We start from the raw sequence: 14,357 nt of genomic DNA, 5'->3' as shown, positions 1-14,357 counted from the left end.
GCAACCCCATGGACTATACAGTCCATGGAATTCTCCAGGCCAGAATACTGGAGTGGGTAGCCTTTCCCTTCTCCAGGGGATCGTCCCAACCCAGGGATCAAATCCAAGTCTCCCGCATTTCAGGCCGATTTTTTACCAGCTGAGCCACAAGGAAAGCCCTGACCAAGACCTGGTGCAGCCAAATAAATATTAAAAACAAACAAACATGGAAATATAAAACTGCATCCAAGGAAGATGAGGAGCAGGGTCCAAATCACAGGTTCTCCTCTTTAACAGGAGTCATCAGTGGGAATTTCTTAATTTGGAGACAAATTTTATTATTTGACAAGTCATAGATTTGTGGATGTCATAGACTTCATGGATGAAGTCTGATGGGATTTTTCATGTAATAAAAGTTCAACCCTGGAGCCACTTCAAATCTATCCAGCTGGCTTTTCAAGCATAGTAACCAGATGTGGTGGAAGTAACCCAAGCTGAAAGCCAAAAATCCCAGGGTCGGGTTCTGGCTTCTGCCATTGTGTCGTTAGGTGACTTTGGACAAGCACGTACCCACTCTGGGCCTCAGTATCTGTGAAGTTAAAGAGCTGCACTTCATCAGTCCCAAGTGCCCTGATGGATCTCTACTTCTAGGTTTCCAAACGAAATACCTGGAACTGACCCCTTACGGTCTACTTTTGGCTAGATCCAAATGGTCCCAAGACATGCCTGGTGTCTTGGGAAGAGACAGGAGTAAGGGCTATTAAAGATCCAGGAGAACTTTTTGGAGGTGGTGAGGGATCCAGGAGGACCTCTTACAGGTGATGAGGCATGAGTCTAGCTTTAAATAGTGGAACTTCGGAGCAGCACAGGGAAAAAGCAGCATGCGGGGCAGGAAGAAAGTGGGTTGTCCTAGACATCTCCAAACCCAACCTGCCAGAAACTCAACCTCCATTCCCAAACCGGAAGAATTCCCTACTCCACTGAATTCCCTACTCGGTGGATTCCACTTCTGGTGGACTCCACACTTCACCAGAAAATTTAACAAAGATATCTGAATATGAAGGAAAACATTTAGGATTATCAACTACTATCTCCATACCATTCCTTTACTACCACGTAGAGTTAAAAAAATGATATTAAAATCACATAAATGTGCTACAAAATAAACTAGCAATGGAATGACACCATTAAAATTCTTTGTTTTGGTGTGTTATATTTTGGATATTGAACTCCCTGTTCCTGCCAATAACCGGTAACAGAACGACACTAAAACTACGGCAAAGGCGGTCCCTCCCCCAGAACTGAAGTCGTTCCGCGCTGGTGTCCTTTAAGGGGAGAGCCGCCCTCTTTCTAACGTCATTTCCGCTTCCGGCCGCGAGCGGCCATTTCCACTTCTTCCCTGCGACTTTTCTCGGCGGAAAGTTCTTTTCTGACGTCGCCTGTGCTTCTTGAGGAGGGACGGTACCACTGAACCGCAGCCATGGTGAGTGCGTGCGCCTGGTTGAAGAGCCAGGAAGTGGGAGACTCGGGGTTCTGTTCTCTCACTAGCTTGTCGGCTTAGAACATGCGCGGTCTCGCCGGCTCGGTGAGGGGTTCGAGCTCGGACGGCCGAGTAACCCCAAGCACTGTCTTTTCTCCCGATCCGAGGTTAGAACGCTAGAGATGAGTCCCGGATTCTGTGATGGAGCGTCTGTCAGCAGTTAGTGCTCCTGGCCGAAGGCCTCTGGTGAGCGGAGAGAGGGCATAGCCTGGCCTGGGAGAAACGGACCAACCCACGTGGGACAGAGTAGAAAGTCGAATGAGAAATTTTGATTTTATTGGTTTTATATTTCTTTTGGAGGGGTCGCTAGAGGATGATGTGGAACCCTGGGTTTGGATCAACCTCCCCAGCTCCACTTTCCCAATGCTGAGGTTCAGGAGAAGGATATCTCCTTGGGTCTGCGCCTAGTGCCTGTCGCAAGTTACGTGTGCCAGGGATTAAAGGGGCCTTTGGCGTTTGGAGCCTGCGTTTGGAGGGAACCCCAGCCTGGAATGCAGGAAAGATTCCTCCTGCGAGGCGGTAACCTCAGAAATCAAAAGTCCTGGTAGCACCACGTGCGGGGCTCCTCTAAAACTCTTGATGGTCTCAACTTTTTAATCAGATCGTGTGCCTTGGTACCTAGTTTTGGTCGGCACTTAGTAAGGAGGGAAGAGTTTGCAAAAACAATTCGACTTTCATAATGAGGTTTAATCCTTTTAACGGTTCTTGGATCCCAATGGATATCTTCCCTGCTGCCCCACCCCCATTTTGAGGTTGGTATTCGCTGAGTCTAGAACTTGAACCTTCTAAACTAGTGCTCATTTTTCGGAGTTCCTTGAATAGTTTTGGAATCAGGTGGTCTCAGTTTAATAATACATTTAATTGCCTTTGCGCCTGGTATGGAGAGAGTGAGCATGCAGTATTTGTTGTCAAATCAAAACTTGCAGGTTTTGGCTGTCTGGTGTATGAGGAGAACAAAGACATCAAGCTACGGGTTAAAGTTGTCTAGCAGTAAGATTTCATTCATTCACTCATTTAATTAACCCTTGGAAAAATTAAAAGGTGAATAAATACACCCTAAGCAAGTTTCAGTTGCTATTTATAAGGTCGGTGGTTTGGCTTTAAAATTGAGTGGAACTTTTGTTGTCGTTGTTGTTGACTTTTATTAAACCAAGAAAGTGACTCCTCTTTCAGTTCAGTTCAGGTGCTCAGCCGTATCCAGCTCTTTGCTACCCCATGGACTTGCAATAGGCCAGGCTTCCCTGTCCATCACCAACTTCCAGAGCTTGCTCAAACTCTTATCCATCCAGTTGGTGATGCCATCCAACCATCTCATCCTCTGTTGTCCCCTTCTCCTCCTGCCTTCAATCGTTCCCAGCACCAGGGTCTTTTCCAGTGAGTCCTTTGCATCTGGTGGCCAAAGTATTGGACTTCAGCATCGGTCCTTCCAATGAATATTCAGGACTGATTCCTTTAGGATTGACTGGTTTGATCTCCTTGCAGTCCAAGGAACTCTCAAGAGCCTTCTCCAACGCCACAATTCAAAAGCATTGATTCCTTGGGGCTCAGCTTTCTTTATGGGCCAACTCTCACATCCATACATGACTACTGGAGAAACCATAGCTTTGACTAGACAGACGTTTGTTGACAAAGTAATGTCTCTGCTTTTTAATATGCTGTCTAGGTTGGTCATAGCTTTTCAGAATCTGCCTACAATGCAGGAGACCTGGGTTGGGAAGATTCCCTGGAGAAGGGAAAGACTACCCACTCCAGTATTCTGGCCTAGAGAAATCCATGGACTGTACGGGATCACAAAGAGTTGAACACAACTGAGTGACTCACTTCAGTTTCTTCCAAGGAGCAAGCGTCTTTTAATTTGGTGGCTGCAGTCACCATCTGCAGTGATTTTGGAGCCCAAGAAAATAGTCTGTCACTGTTGCCGTTGTTTCCCCATTTGTTTGCTATGAAGTGTTGGGACCGATGATCATAGTGGATCTCCTGAAGTCTTCCCCTTTTATGCCTTTGATGTTTATTAAGAGATGAGAATCCTAGTTCCCAGAGATGGGTGATTGGAAGCTACAGTAAAAATATCTTGGCATTTTAAAAAGTATATTTATGAGGAGTGATAGGAATTAAAGTGTTTCTGGGAACTTATCTGTTTAAGAGGCGGTTCTTAATTGTGACGTTATTGGTGAGCGTTAGATTTTGATGAGTTAAAAACATAAGTTGTGATTTCTCAGTAGCCATCAAAAAAATAAAGATAACTCCAAATCACTAGAGTGGAAAATGGCGGGGGTGGGTGGGTACACGACACTGGAAAGAAAGAAAGTACAAGTAAAATGAGGATGACATAATTACAAGAAGAAATAGATATGCAGTTATGTAGCATTTAATTGATTGTGAAGCCAAAACATCAGTATGGAAATAGAAGATGTGAATAACACTATGAATAAACGTGGATCTAGTGGTGGTAGTGAAACCAGTGAATACTGCACCCATCAATTATAGAAGATAAAGATTGATAACAATATAGACCATATTCTCTCAACTAAAATGCAGATGACATAGAAACAAAGTGTAAAGAAGATGTAAAGAACTCATGGGTCAAATTGAAAGTAATAAGGGAAATTTGAAAACAGAACTGAACAATAATGGAAATACCAAATATCAGAGTATGTAGCATACAACTAAAGTATTGGAACCTAAGATGGGGGGGCCACTAAAAAGCTAGGAAAATATCAAAAGGACAAAATAACATGAAAGAAAAGCAGAAATTACTGAAACAGAAAATGTATCTTGTTGTAAGGTGGACAGAATCAGAAGAGTATTTGAAAAGTCCCCTCTGATGAGATTAATCAAGAAAATACAAGCAATGTGATATCTATAAATATAGAAACTTAGAGGAACAAATACCTGAAAAAAATAGAATCAAAACGAATTAACGTAGAAGTAGGGGGGCTGAATAATAGTAAAGAAACAAAGTTAATATTGTATGTTAATTATAATTCAGTAAGAAAAACTAAAGTTTTGTTTTTCTAACTAAAACTTTTTTAACATGGAAAAATTTTAAGTGTTAGGTGCTGAGTCCTGTCTGACTCTTGAAACTCCATGGACTATGGTCCACCAGCCTTCTCTGTCCATGGAATTCTCCAGGCAAGAATACTAGAGTGGGTAGCCATCCCATTCTCCAAGCGATCTTGCTGACCCAGGGATTGAACCCTGGCCTCCTGCATTGTGGCATCTGAGCCACTACACCTACTTTAAACAATAGCTTTATTGAGACAATTTCATACCATAAAGTTCTGCTCTTTAGTGTGTAAGTCAGTGGTGATCAGTTTGTATAGAAATATCAAATAACAGTGTTGTGCGCCTGGAACTAACATAATATCATAGGTCAGTTATGCATCAATTTTAAAAACAAGTGTGTAGTAGAAAAAAAATAAGTGTATAACTCAGTGGTGGTTCTTACATTTACAACCTTGTGCAACCAACACTAGAAAAACTTTAAGGATAAAGGAGAAAAGTCTTAACTGATCCATCTCATACAAAAAATATGATAGAATTCAGTGCCAATTCATTTATAAAAGTTCTTAAAATATTAAGGAATAGGGTGAATTTTCTTAAGCTGAAATATCTGAGTAAATCTAAAAGATACTAAGACTTTTGGAGAAATTATAAAGCTTTATTTAAAAGCACTAAAGAGTTAAGTAAATATATATGCTTAACTGGTTTGACAGATTCTGTATCTTAAAGGTGTTTTATCCTAACTGGGATTACTTTAAATCTACAAATCAATGCTGTCCCAGCAGGCTTTTTCTTTTTCTTTCTTTCTTTCTTTTTTTTTTTTGGTAGAATTTGAAAAAGCTGATTATAGAATGTATGTGCCTGCTCAGTCACTGTTAGTCGCTTGGCCATGTCGGACTCTAACAAAGAAGCATATAGCCCACCAGGCTCCTCTGTCCATGGGATTTTCCAAGCAAGACTACTAGAGTGGCTTGCCATTTCCTCTTCTAAGGGATCTTCCTGACCCAGGGATTGAACCCGCATCTCTTGAGTCTCCTGCATTGCAGGCAGATTCTTCACCACTGAGCCACCTGGCTGTATGAAGAAGAGCAAATAATTAGAGATCTTTCCCACTTCATGAAACATCTCGAAAGTGAAGTCGCTCAGTCATGTCCGACTCTTTCCAACCCCATGGACTGTAGCCTACCAGGCTCCTCTGTCCATGGAATTTTCCAGGCAATAGTACTGGAGTGGATTGCTATTTCCTTCTCAGGGGATATTCCCGACCCAGGGATCAAACCCGGGTCTCCCTCATTGTAGACAGACGCTTAACCGTCTGACCCACCGGGGAAGTCTCGAACTTCCTCTAATTTCTCATCACCCTGGTACCATGACAGATTGACCCAGTGTGTTGTGTTGGTGTGTGGGACCAGGCTTCCGGGTCCGAGCAGGTTCTCGACGTCACTTCCGCTGACTTCACTTCTAGTTCCTCTGCGGCGGTGGGTTGGGGGGTCGCTTCCAAGCTCTTGGGGGATCAGGCAGGAGACGATCAAGGCGGATTCAACATGGTGAGTATATCCACTGGGCCATTGCCCATGGGTCACCGCGTGCCACAAGCTGCGTGCCGCAGTCCAGCTTCCAAACCCAGGGTTAGACCGCATCACTGCTGGCAAACTGCTCGATGCTCGGGAATGGTAATGTGGGCTGCACCCAGGTTGTGTATATAATAAAATACATATTTGTAAAAAGAATCACAAGGAAAGCAAATGAGAAATTAATAAAAAAAAAGTCGAGAGGTGAAAATAGGGTAGGAGAAATGGAATAGGCGAGGCACCACCGAGTCTGTTTTATATGCGTGTTATTTTGCAATGGATCCAATGGGGTTGCATTTTATCTATAGGTATTACAGCATGCGTCTGTAAAATGAGAAATTTCAACAACTTCGATGCCACTACAATACCCCCAAATTTAATAATTCATTAATATCAAATATATAGTATTCTCCCTTCGTTGCCGCTGCTGCTAAGTCGCTTGAGTCGTGTCCGACTCTGTGCGACCCCATGGACTGCAGCCTACAGGGCTCCTGGGTCTGTGGGATTTTCCAGGCAAGAGTACTGGAGTGGGTTGCCATTGCCTTCTCCTCCTGGTTGCCACAGTTCAGTTTAGTCGTTCGGTCGTGTCCTACTCTTTGCGACCCCATGAATCGCAGCACACCAGGCCTCCCTGTCCATCACCAACTCCCAGAGTTCACTCAGACTCACATCCATCGAGTCAGTGATGCCATCCAGCCATCTCATCCTCTATGGTCCCCTTCTCCTCCTGCCTGGACTTTCAGCTTTAGCATCATTCCTTCCAAGGAAATCCCAGGGCTGATCTCCTTCAGAATGGACTGGTTGGACCTCCTTACAGTCCAAGGGACTCTCAAGAGTCTTCTCCAACACCACAGTTCAAAAGCATCAGTTCTTCTGCGCTCAGCCTTCTTCACAGTCCAACTCTCACATCCATACATGACTACTGGAAAAACCATAGCCTTGACTAGATGGGCCTTAGCAAAGTAATGTCTCTGCTTTTGAATATGCTATCTAGGTTGGTCATAACTTTTCTTCCAAGGAGTAAGCATCTTTTAATTTCATGGCTGCAGTCACCATCTGCAGTGATTTTGGAGCCCAAAACAATAAAGTCTGACACTGTTTCCACTGTTTCCCCATCTATTTCCTATGAAGTGATGGGACTGGATGCCATGATCTTCATTTTCTGAATGTTGAGCTTTAAGCCAACTTTTTCTGTCTGCTCTTTCACTTTCATCAAGAGGCTTTTTAGTTCCTCTTCACTTTCTGCCATGAGAGTGGTGCCATCTGCATGTCTGAGGTTATTGATAATTCTCCCGGCAATCTTGATTCCAGCTTGTGTTTCTCCCAGTCCAGCATTTCTCATGATGTACTCTGCATATAAGTTAAATAAGCAGGGTGACAATATACAGCCTTGATGTACTCCTTTTCCTATTTGGAACCAGTCTGTTGTTCCATGTCCAGTTCTAACTGTTGCTTCCTGACCTGCATGCAGATTTCTCAAGAGGCAGGTCAGGTGATCTGGTATGCCCATCTCTCTCAGAATTTTCCACAGTTTATTGTGATCCACACAGTCAAAGGCTTTGGCATAGTCAATAAAGCAGAAATAGATGTTTTCTGGAACTCTCTTGCTTTTTCCATGATCCAGCGGATGTTGGCACTTTGATCTCTGGTTCCTCTGCCTTTTCTAAAACCAGCTTGAACATCAGGAAGTTCACGGTTCACGTATTGCTGAAGCCTGGCTTGGAGGATTTTGAGCATTACTTTACTAGCATGTGAGATGAGTGCAGTTGTGTGGTAGTTTGAGCATTCTTTGGCATTGCCTTTCTTTGGGATTGGAATGAAAACTGCCCTTTTCCAGTCCTGTGGCCACTGCTGAGTTTTCCAAATTTGCTGGCATATTGAGTGCAGCACTTTCACAGCATCATCTTTCAGGATTTGAAATAGCTCAACTGGAATTCCATCACCGCCACTAGCTTTGTTCGTAGTGATGCTTTCTAAGGCCCACTTGACCTCACATTCCAAGATGTCTGGCTCTAGATGAGTGATCACACCATCGTGATTATCTGGGTCGTGAAGATCTTTTTCTTCCGTGTATTCTTGCCACCTCTTCTTAATATCTTCTGCTTCTGTTAGGTCCATACCATTTCTGTCCTTTATCAAGCCCATCTTTGCATGAAATATTCCCTTGGTATCTAATTTTCTTGAGGAGATCTTTAGTCTTTCCCATTCTGTTGTTTTCCTCTATTTCTTTGCATTGATCGCTGAAGAAGGCTTTCTTATCTCTTCTTGCTATTCTTTGGAACTCTGCATTCAGATGCTTATATCTTTCCTTTTCTCCTTTGCTTTTCGCTTCTCTTCTTTTCACAGCTATTTGTAAGACCTCCCCAGACAGCCATTTTGCTTTTTTGCATTTCTTTTCCATGGGGATGGTCTTGATCCCTGTCTCCTGTACAATGTCACGAACTTCCGTCCATAGTTCATCAGGCACTCTTATCTATCAGATCTAGGCCCTTAAATCTATTTCTCACTTTCACTGAATAATCATAAGGGATTTGATTTAGGTCATACCTGAATGGTCTAGCAGTTTTCCCTACTTTCTTCAATTTAAGTCTGAATTTGGTAATAAGGAGTTCATGATCTGAGCCACAGTCAGCTCCTGGTCTTGTTTTTGCTGACTGTATAGAGCTTCTGCATCTTTGGCTGCAAAGAATATAATCAATCTGATTTCGGTGTTGCCCATCTGGTGATGTCCATGTATAGAGACTTCTGTTGTGTTGTTGGAAGAGGGTGTTTGCTATGACCAGTGCGTTTTCTTGGCAAAACTCTATTAGTCTTTGCCCTGCTTCATTCTTCATTCCAAGGCCAAATTTGCCTTTTACTCCAAAGGAACCTTCATTGTATATCAGATTGATAGCCATAAGGTAAAATATAGTTTGAATAACTTTTGAATATAGTACTCTGACTGGATGGTTTTAGTTGGATATATTGTAAGATTAAAAGGAAATTTTGACCTCGGTGGGTTTATAGTTGATGGAGGTAGTATTGGTATAGCAACTCTGAAACTATCTTATGTGAATTGCAGGGTAGAATAAATGAGAAAATACTTTGATGTTTTGGAAACCAGGATTCTTACTGAAAACTGAAGATTCAAATATAAAGGAAATAGAACTTTGTGCTGGGTTTCTATAAATTATACTTGTTTAGGTTCAGTAAATAAATTAAATGTGTGTGTTTGAGCGCAGGGAAGTAGGGAAGCTCCGTATTGTCCCTCTCAGCTTTTGGTTGAAGTTCTTTGTGACTTGTCTGGAACAACTTCTGGTTCAGTTTGACTCGTGCTTTGATTTCCCTGCAACAGACCGAGGCTGACGTCAATCCAAAGGCCTACCCTCTTGCAGATGCCCACCTCACCAAGAAACTACTGGACCTTGTTCAGCAGTCATGTAACTACAAGCAGCTTCGAAAAGGAGCCAATGAGGGTAAGGCAACCAGAGGATGGTCAACAGCAGAGGAGTGTTAACAGCACCATCCCTGTCTGGGGTCTGGCCTAGATTTCCAAGGTGGAAAGAGGGCTGGGTGCTTTTGATTAGGCCCACCATGGGGAGCAGCAGCGTGTGTGGCCTGCGGGCTAGCACTGGGTCATAGAGATAAGCAGTCACGGATAAGCATTTGAGGGGGTTTCACTGGTAGCTCAGTGGTAAAGAATCCACTCACCAATGCAGGAGACACAGTTAGAACCCTGGTCTGGGAAGATCCCACACGCAGCTGAGCATCTAAGCCTTGTGCCACGACTGTTGAGCCTGTGCTGCTCAGCAAGAGAAGGCACTGCAGTGAGAAGCCCGCACACCACCACTAAGAGAGTAGCCCCTGCTTCCCACAACTAGAGAAAAGCCCAAGCAGCAAGGAAGACTGGAACAGCCAGAAATAAAAGTGTAAGTTAAATAAGATGATAAGGATTTGAACAGTGCTTAGGGGTGTTGAGTTTGCTTGGTGAGTTGCACATGGTGTGAGCTTTCCAAAGTATTGATCCTGGCAGATCAAGATGGGGACTCCTGATCCTTGGTCACGGGGCTGGAGAAGTGCCGCACTGCACTGCTTCCTGCTGGTGAAGCTCGGGGAGTGTGGTGGCAGAGGACAGGAACAGAAGGGCTCTTTTTAGGATTTAGAGTGCGTTTTGACAGAACTGACGGGTTTGATGTAGAGTTTGAGGAAGGCATTGGAGATTTGATGCTTGGCTCCCTGTCTCCTCCCAGGGCCACTGTGGGACAGAGAATTGCCTAGTCCTGGACATTTCTGCCCATTTTTCTTGCCCCTGTTTTCTTTTCCTTGGAAATTGCTTTGTTGTGCCTTCCCTGCCCCAGCCCGCATCACCTGTTGACTTCATGTCTTTCTCTCCGCAGCCACCAAAACCCTCAACAGAGGCATCTCTGAGTTCATCGTGATGGCTGCAGATGCGGAGCCCTTGGAGATCATCCTGCACCTCCCGCTGCTGTGTGAGGACAAGAACGTGCCCTATGTGTTCGTGCGCTCCAAGCAGGCTCTGGGGCGAGCCTGCGGGGTCTCCAGGCCTGTCATCGCCTGCTCCGTCACCATCAAAGAGGGCTCACAACTGAAGCAGCAGATCCAGTCCATCCAGCAGTCCATCGAAAGGCTCTTGGTCTAAGCCGGTGGCCTCAGCCGCACTCCCAGCTGACTCCTCTGCACCCCCACCCCGAGTTATGTGTCATATTGTCTGTTAGCACGTAGTGTTTCCAGATACCTTCTGTTGTTATAAAGTATTTTAATGCTCAGTTTGGTTTTTGCATTTTTGTATTGTTGTCTTGTTTTACAGGTTGTCAGCCCCTCCCCTAATCTCCCCTTCCTCTCTGCCATCTTATTCTCCCTTTTAGAAAATGAACTAATGCCCAGAACAGGTGGAACAGGCTGGATAACACCACTTAAAGGCAGGGAAGAGCCAAGATAGAGAATTGGTTCCAGCTTTTAGGTGCCTGCTTCCTACTGTGCAGGGCATGATGGCATAACTGTCTGCTTGTACCCCTCGTTCCTGGCGTACAGGATCGTTGTACACGTATCTGAATCATCGAGGGGTTTCCTTTGCTCTGCAGGGTGTAATATGTCATTTGGGGAGGAAGCATGTGTTCTGTGAGGTGGTTGGGTGTATGCCCAAAGTGTCGGTTGCTGATGTACCCTGCTGTTTGCTTTTGGTAATGTATTCCCCCCAGCTCCCACCTTTGCCCCCTGAGGGTGACGGGGCAGCAGCATACCAAAGAGACATGCTGCCAAATTCCAGAGGCACCCGGGTGAGTGAGACCACTCACTCACTCATGGGCCACTTGACCTAGGTCTTGGAGGCACGGCAGGAGGTTCTGGAATGGAGGATTCTGGGCCCATCACAGAGGACTGACTGGAAGCTGCAGCAGAGATGGTGGAATCCAGGAAGCATCCTCGCTTTGCTGAATGGCAGTTTCTTCAGTGGACCCTTGTACCAGCTCTGAGAGCCGTTCCCTGGGCCTGTCTCCTGCTATGATGTGGGTCAGATGTGTATTCTCTGTCCCACCAGAAGGACAGTGCTAATGTGTCATTCTTGTGAGCATCCTAATAAAGAATACATACATTCATATCCCAGTTTAAAGAAAGTGTGATTCTTGGTAGGTGTCCAGCTGATACTTGATTGAAGCATTAGAGTGCTTAATAGTTTCTCGTAGTTTCTCAGTTTTCACCAGGAAGCTGTGCAAAAGCCGTCACTTCCAGATGATTTCTGGCGGTTCAGAATATTCAGACTTAATCATTGAGGTGTCGCTGTCACTCTGGAAGAGGATTTCTCAACTTCAGCACTGTTGATATTTTTGGTTGGATAATCTATTCCTATAGGAGCCTGCCCTGTATGCTTAGAATGTAGAATGTTTAGCAGCAAACCTGGCCTTTACCCACTAGAATGTAACCACTCCAGCAGTGGGTTCCTAGGGAAGCTAAAACTGCCCTGTTGTGCTAAAACCTGTTCTGTTCCTACTGGGCTAGTAATCTTCTTGGGCTCAGTCCAGCATATGTATCTTTATGTGTCATACCGTAAAAGACTGAAATAATTTAGGGGTGAAGGGGGATGAAGTAATCCAACCTCTGGAATTTCCTGGCGATCCAGTGGTTAAGACTCCACCTGCTAATGCAGGGGTGCAAGTTCGAGCTCTGATCCGCTAGGGATCCCACATTGCACGAGGCAGGTGGCGGTGGTGGTGGTATAGTCGCTAAGTCATGTCTGACTCTGCAACCCTGTGGACTGTAGCCTGCCAGGCTCCTCTGTCCATGAGATTCTCCAGGCAAGAATACTGGAGTGGGTTGCCATTTTCTTCACCATGAGGCAGGGGGTAGTAAACCCTTGCACAACTACTGAGCCTGCGTGTTCTAAAGCCCATGCTTGGCCAACAAGAGAAGCCACCACGAGAAGCCTGTGCACCACAATTAGAGAGTAGCCCCCCAGCACGGCCACTAGAGAAAGCCCTTAAGCAGCAACGAAGACCCAGTGCAGCCAAAAAATAAAAAGTAGCAATATGACCATGTCAGAATTGCTCTAGTGATGAAGAATGCGGAAGTGCTGGCAGGGCCTACAGGTGAGAAGGTCCCAGCTGCATGAGTGTCCAGAGTAAACCTCAGGCAAGACTGGCTTTCATGTGTGATACAGTCAGTTACAATGAAGATTATACACTCAGGGATGGTTTGGGATCAAACCAGAAAGGCTGGATAGTTGTCATAGCTCCTGGTCCATTATAATAGGTGTGTGTTTCCCTCTCAAACGGACTTGAGGCTGGAATTTTGTTTGAAGGCAACGGAGAAGTAGATGACCAGGCTCTCCCAGATTTCATGGTCCTGCTTTGCTTCTACCCTTTTAATAAGACATTAAAAGAGATGTCCCCTCTGCATTGGGCCTGGAGGCATATACACACGAGCACAGACGCAGCAGTTCTCTCCAGCAGCCCCGCCCCCACCTGCCTCTGCGGACTGCCACTCAGGCAGGTGCACCTCCCCGTTCCTCCCATCACCGCGCGCTCTCGGCGCCAGGTTTGCGGCGTGCACGCGCAGGCCATTTTTGCTCAGTGGCCGTGCGTCACCACCACCTGCTGGACTGAAGCATGTTTGCAGTCTTAAGAAATTCGGTAAGTTTGTGCCTTTTGAGCACTTTGTCCATTTACGTGTTTTCTTATTTTCATTATTCCGCCTTATTATTCTTATCAGTAAACTGAGACTTGAAAACGAGAAGTAAATTGCCTACTGTCATTTGTATGTGTGTGATGGAGCCAAGATGTAAATCTACTAAATGACTTGTGGGCTTACAAGAGCCCAACCAAATTATGTTTGGACATGATGGTTTTTCTCCTAGGAGCTCAACAGCAGAGAAGGCAAGCATCATTAATCTACAGAGAAACAGAGATCACACAATTGGTCTTTATCACAGACCTCAGTGGTTATTTTTCTAACATCATTCACGTTACCCATGTTTTGTTTGACCCTTGAACTCTTCTCTCCATTTTGTAAACAGGACAGAGTTTCGAAAAGGACCCTACGGGCCTGCAGGCGTGCACAGAAAAGCCTGGGACTCTCCAGGTTGCCTTCTCACCAGCTTGAAAGCAAAGGCCCAGTGAGCGGTGGCACTCATTCTTACCCTCCTACTTGAGATGGCCAGCCTGATTTCCATCTACCTCTGTGGCATTGTAACCCTCTCTAGAACCCAGAGTTTTCCAAAAATGTGTCATTTAGCAGGGGTGGTCTTATTTCCCAGCAACAAGAATGAACACTTCCTGTATTAAATGATTTTGCATTATCTTGCTGTCTCCTCAAAGGAATCTAATTGGATAATTATTTTCCCTCTCCTCAAAATAAGGAAAGAAATCCAAACAAGAATATAACATCTTTCCAAACATACACAGGCAAAAAGAAGTTAAAAAAAATCCATAAAACTCAGAGCAAAGAATCCAAAACTGAAAACCTCTTCCAAGAGTAACCTGATCCTTCCTACACTCACCTCATGAGATGCTCATTCTAGTCTCAAAGACACAGGACCTACAAGCCATCCTCAGAGGATAAAAACCCTTCCAGGTGCTTTCCTTCCTTCTCTCAGGCTAATTCTTCAAAAGCAGTAACTGCAGAAGGAACAAGGAAAGGGGCAGGGAGGAGAAAGGAGGGAAGGTATGGGGAGACACGGAGAGATCCCTCCCCTCCTCTTCCCCTTTTCCCGATTCAAGGACCCCTCCTTTTTCCGTTCTCCCATCAAACCTCTCCTTCTTGAACTTCCTACA

General features: G+C 44.9%; 1 protein-coding gene across 1 annotated transcript; it reads left to right on the top strand.

The window, feature by feature from the left end:
- The first annotated feature begins 1,331 nt into the window (after window positions 1-1,331).
- SNU13 (small nuclear ribonucleoprotein 13) lies at window positions 1,332-11,689 on the top strand. The gene is made up of 3 exons (XM_004007019.5): window positions 1,332-1,462; window positions 9,428-9,548; window positions 10,470-11,689. Exons 1-3 carry the CDS (start codon window positions 1,460-1,462, stop codon window positions 10,730-10,732), a joined length of 387 nt encoding a protein of 128 aa, XP_004007068.2. The 5' UTR covers window positions 1,332-1,459; the 3' UTR covers window positions 10,733-11,689.
- The last annotated feature ends 2,668 nt before the right edge of the window (window positions 11,690-14,357 follow it).

Source organism: Ovis aries, chromosome 3 (assembly GCF_016772045.2).
Source record: "Ovis aries strain OAR_USU_Benz2616 breed Rambouillet chromosome 3, ARS-UI_Ramb_v3.0, whole genome shotgun sequence".
Classification (NCBI taxonomy): Eukaryota; Metazoa; Chordata; class Mammalia; order Artiodactyla; family Bovidae; genus Ovis; species Ovis aries.
The sequence above is the reverse complement of the archived record's forward strand: the minus strand, read 5'-3'. Positions and strand labels throughout refer to the sequence as shown.

Bases quoted from the DNA above. Each gene is read 5' to 3' on its own strand.
- SNU13 (XM_004007019.5), top strand. The intron at 9,549-10,469 runs GTAAGGCAACCA...TTCTCTCCGCAG, and splicing joins TCGAAAAGGAGCCAATGAGG to CCACCAAAACCCTCAACAGA.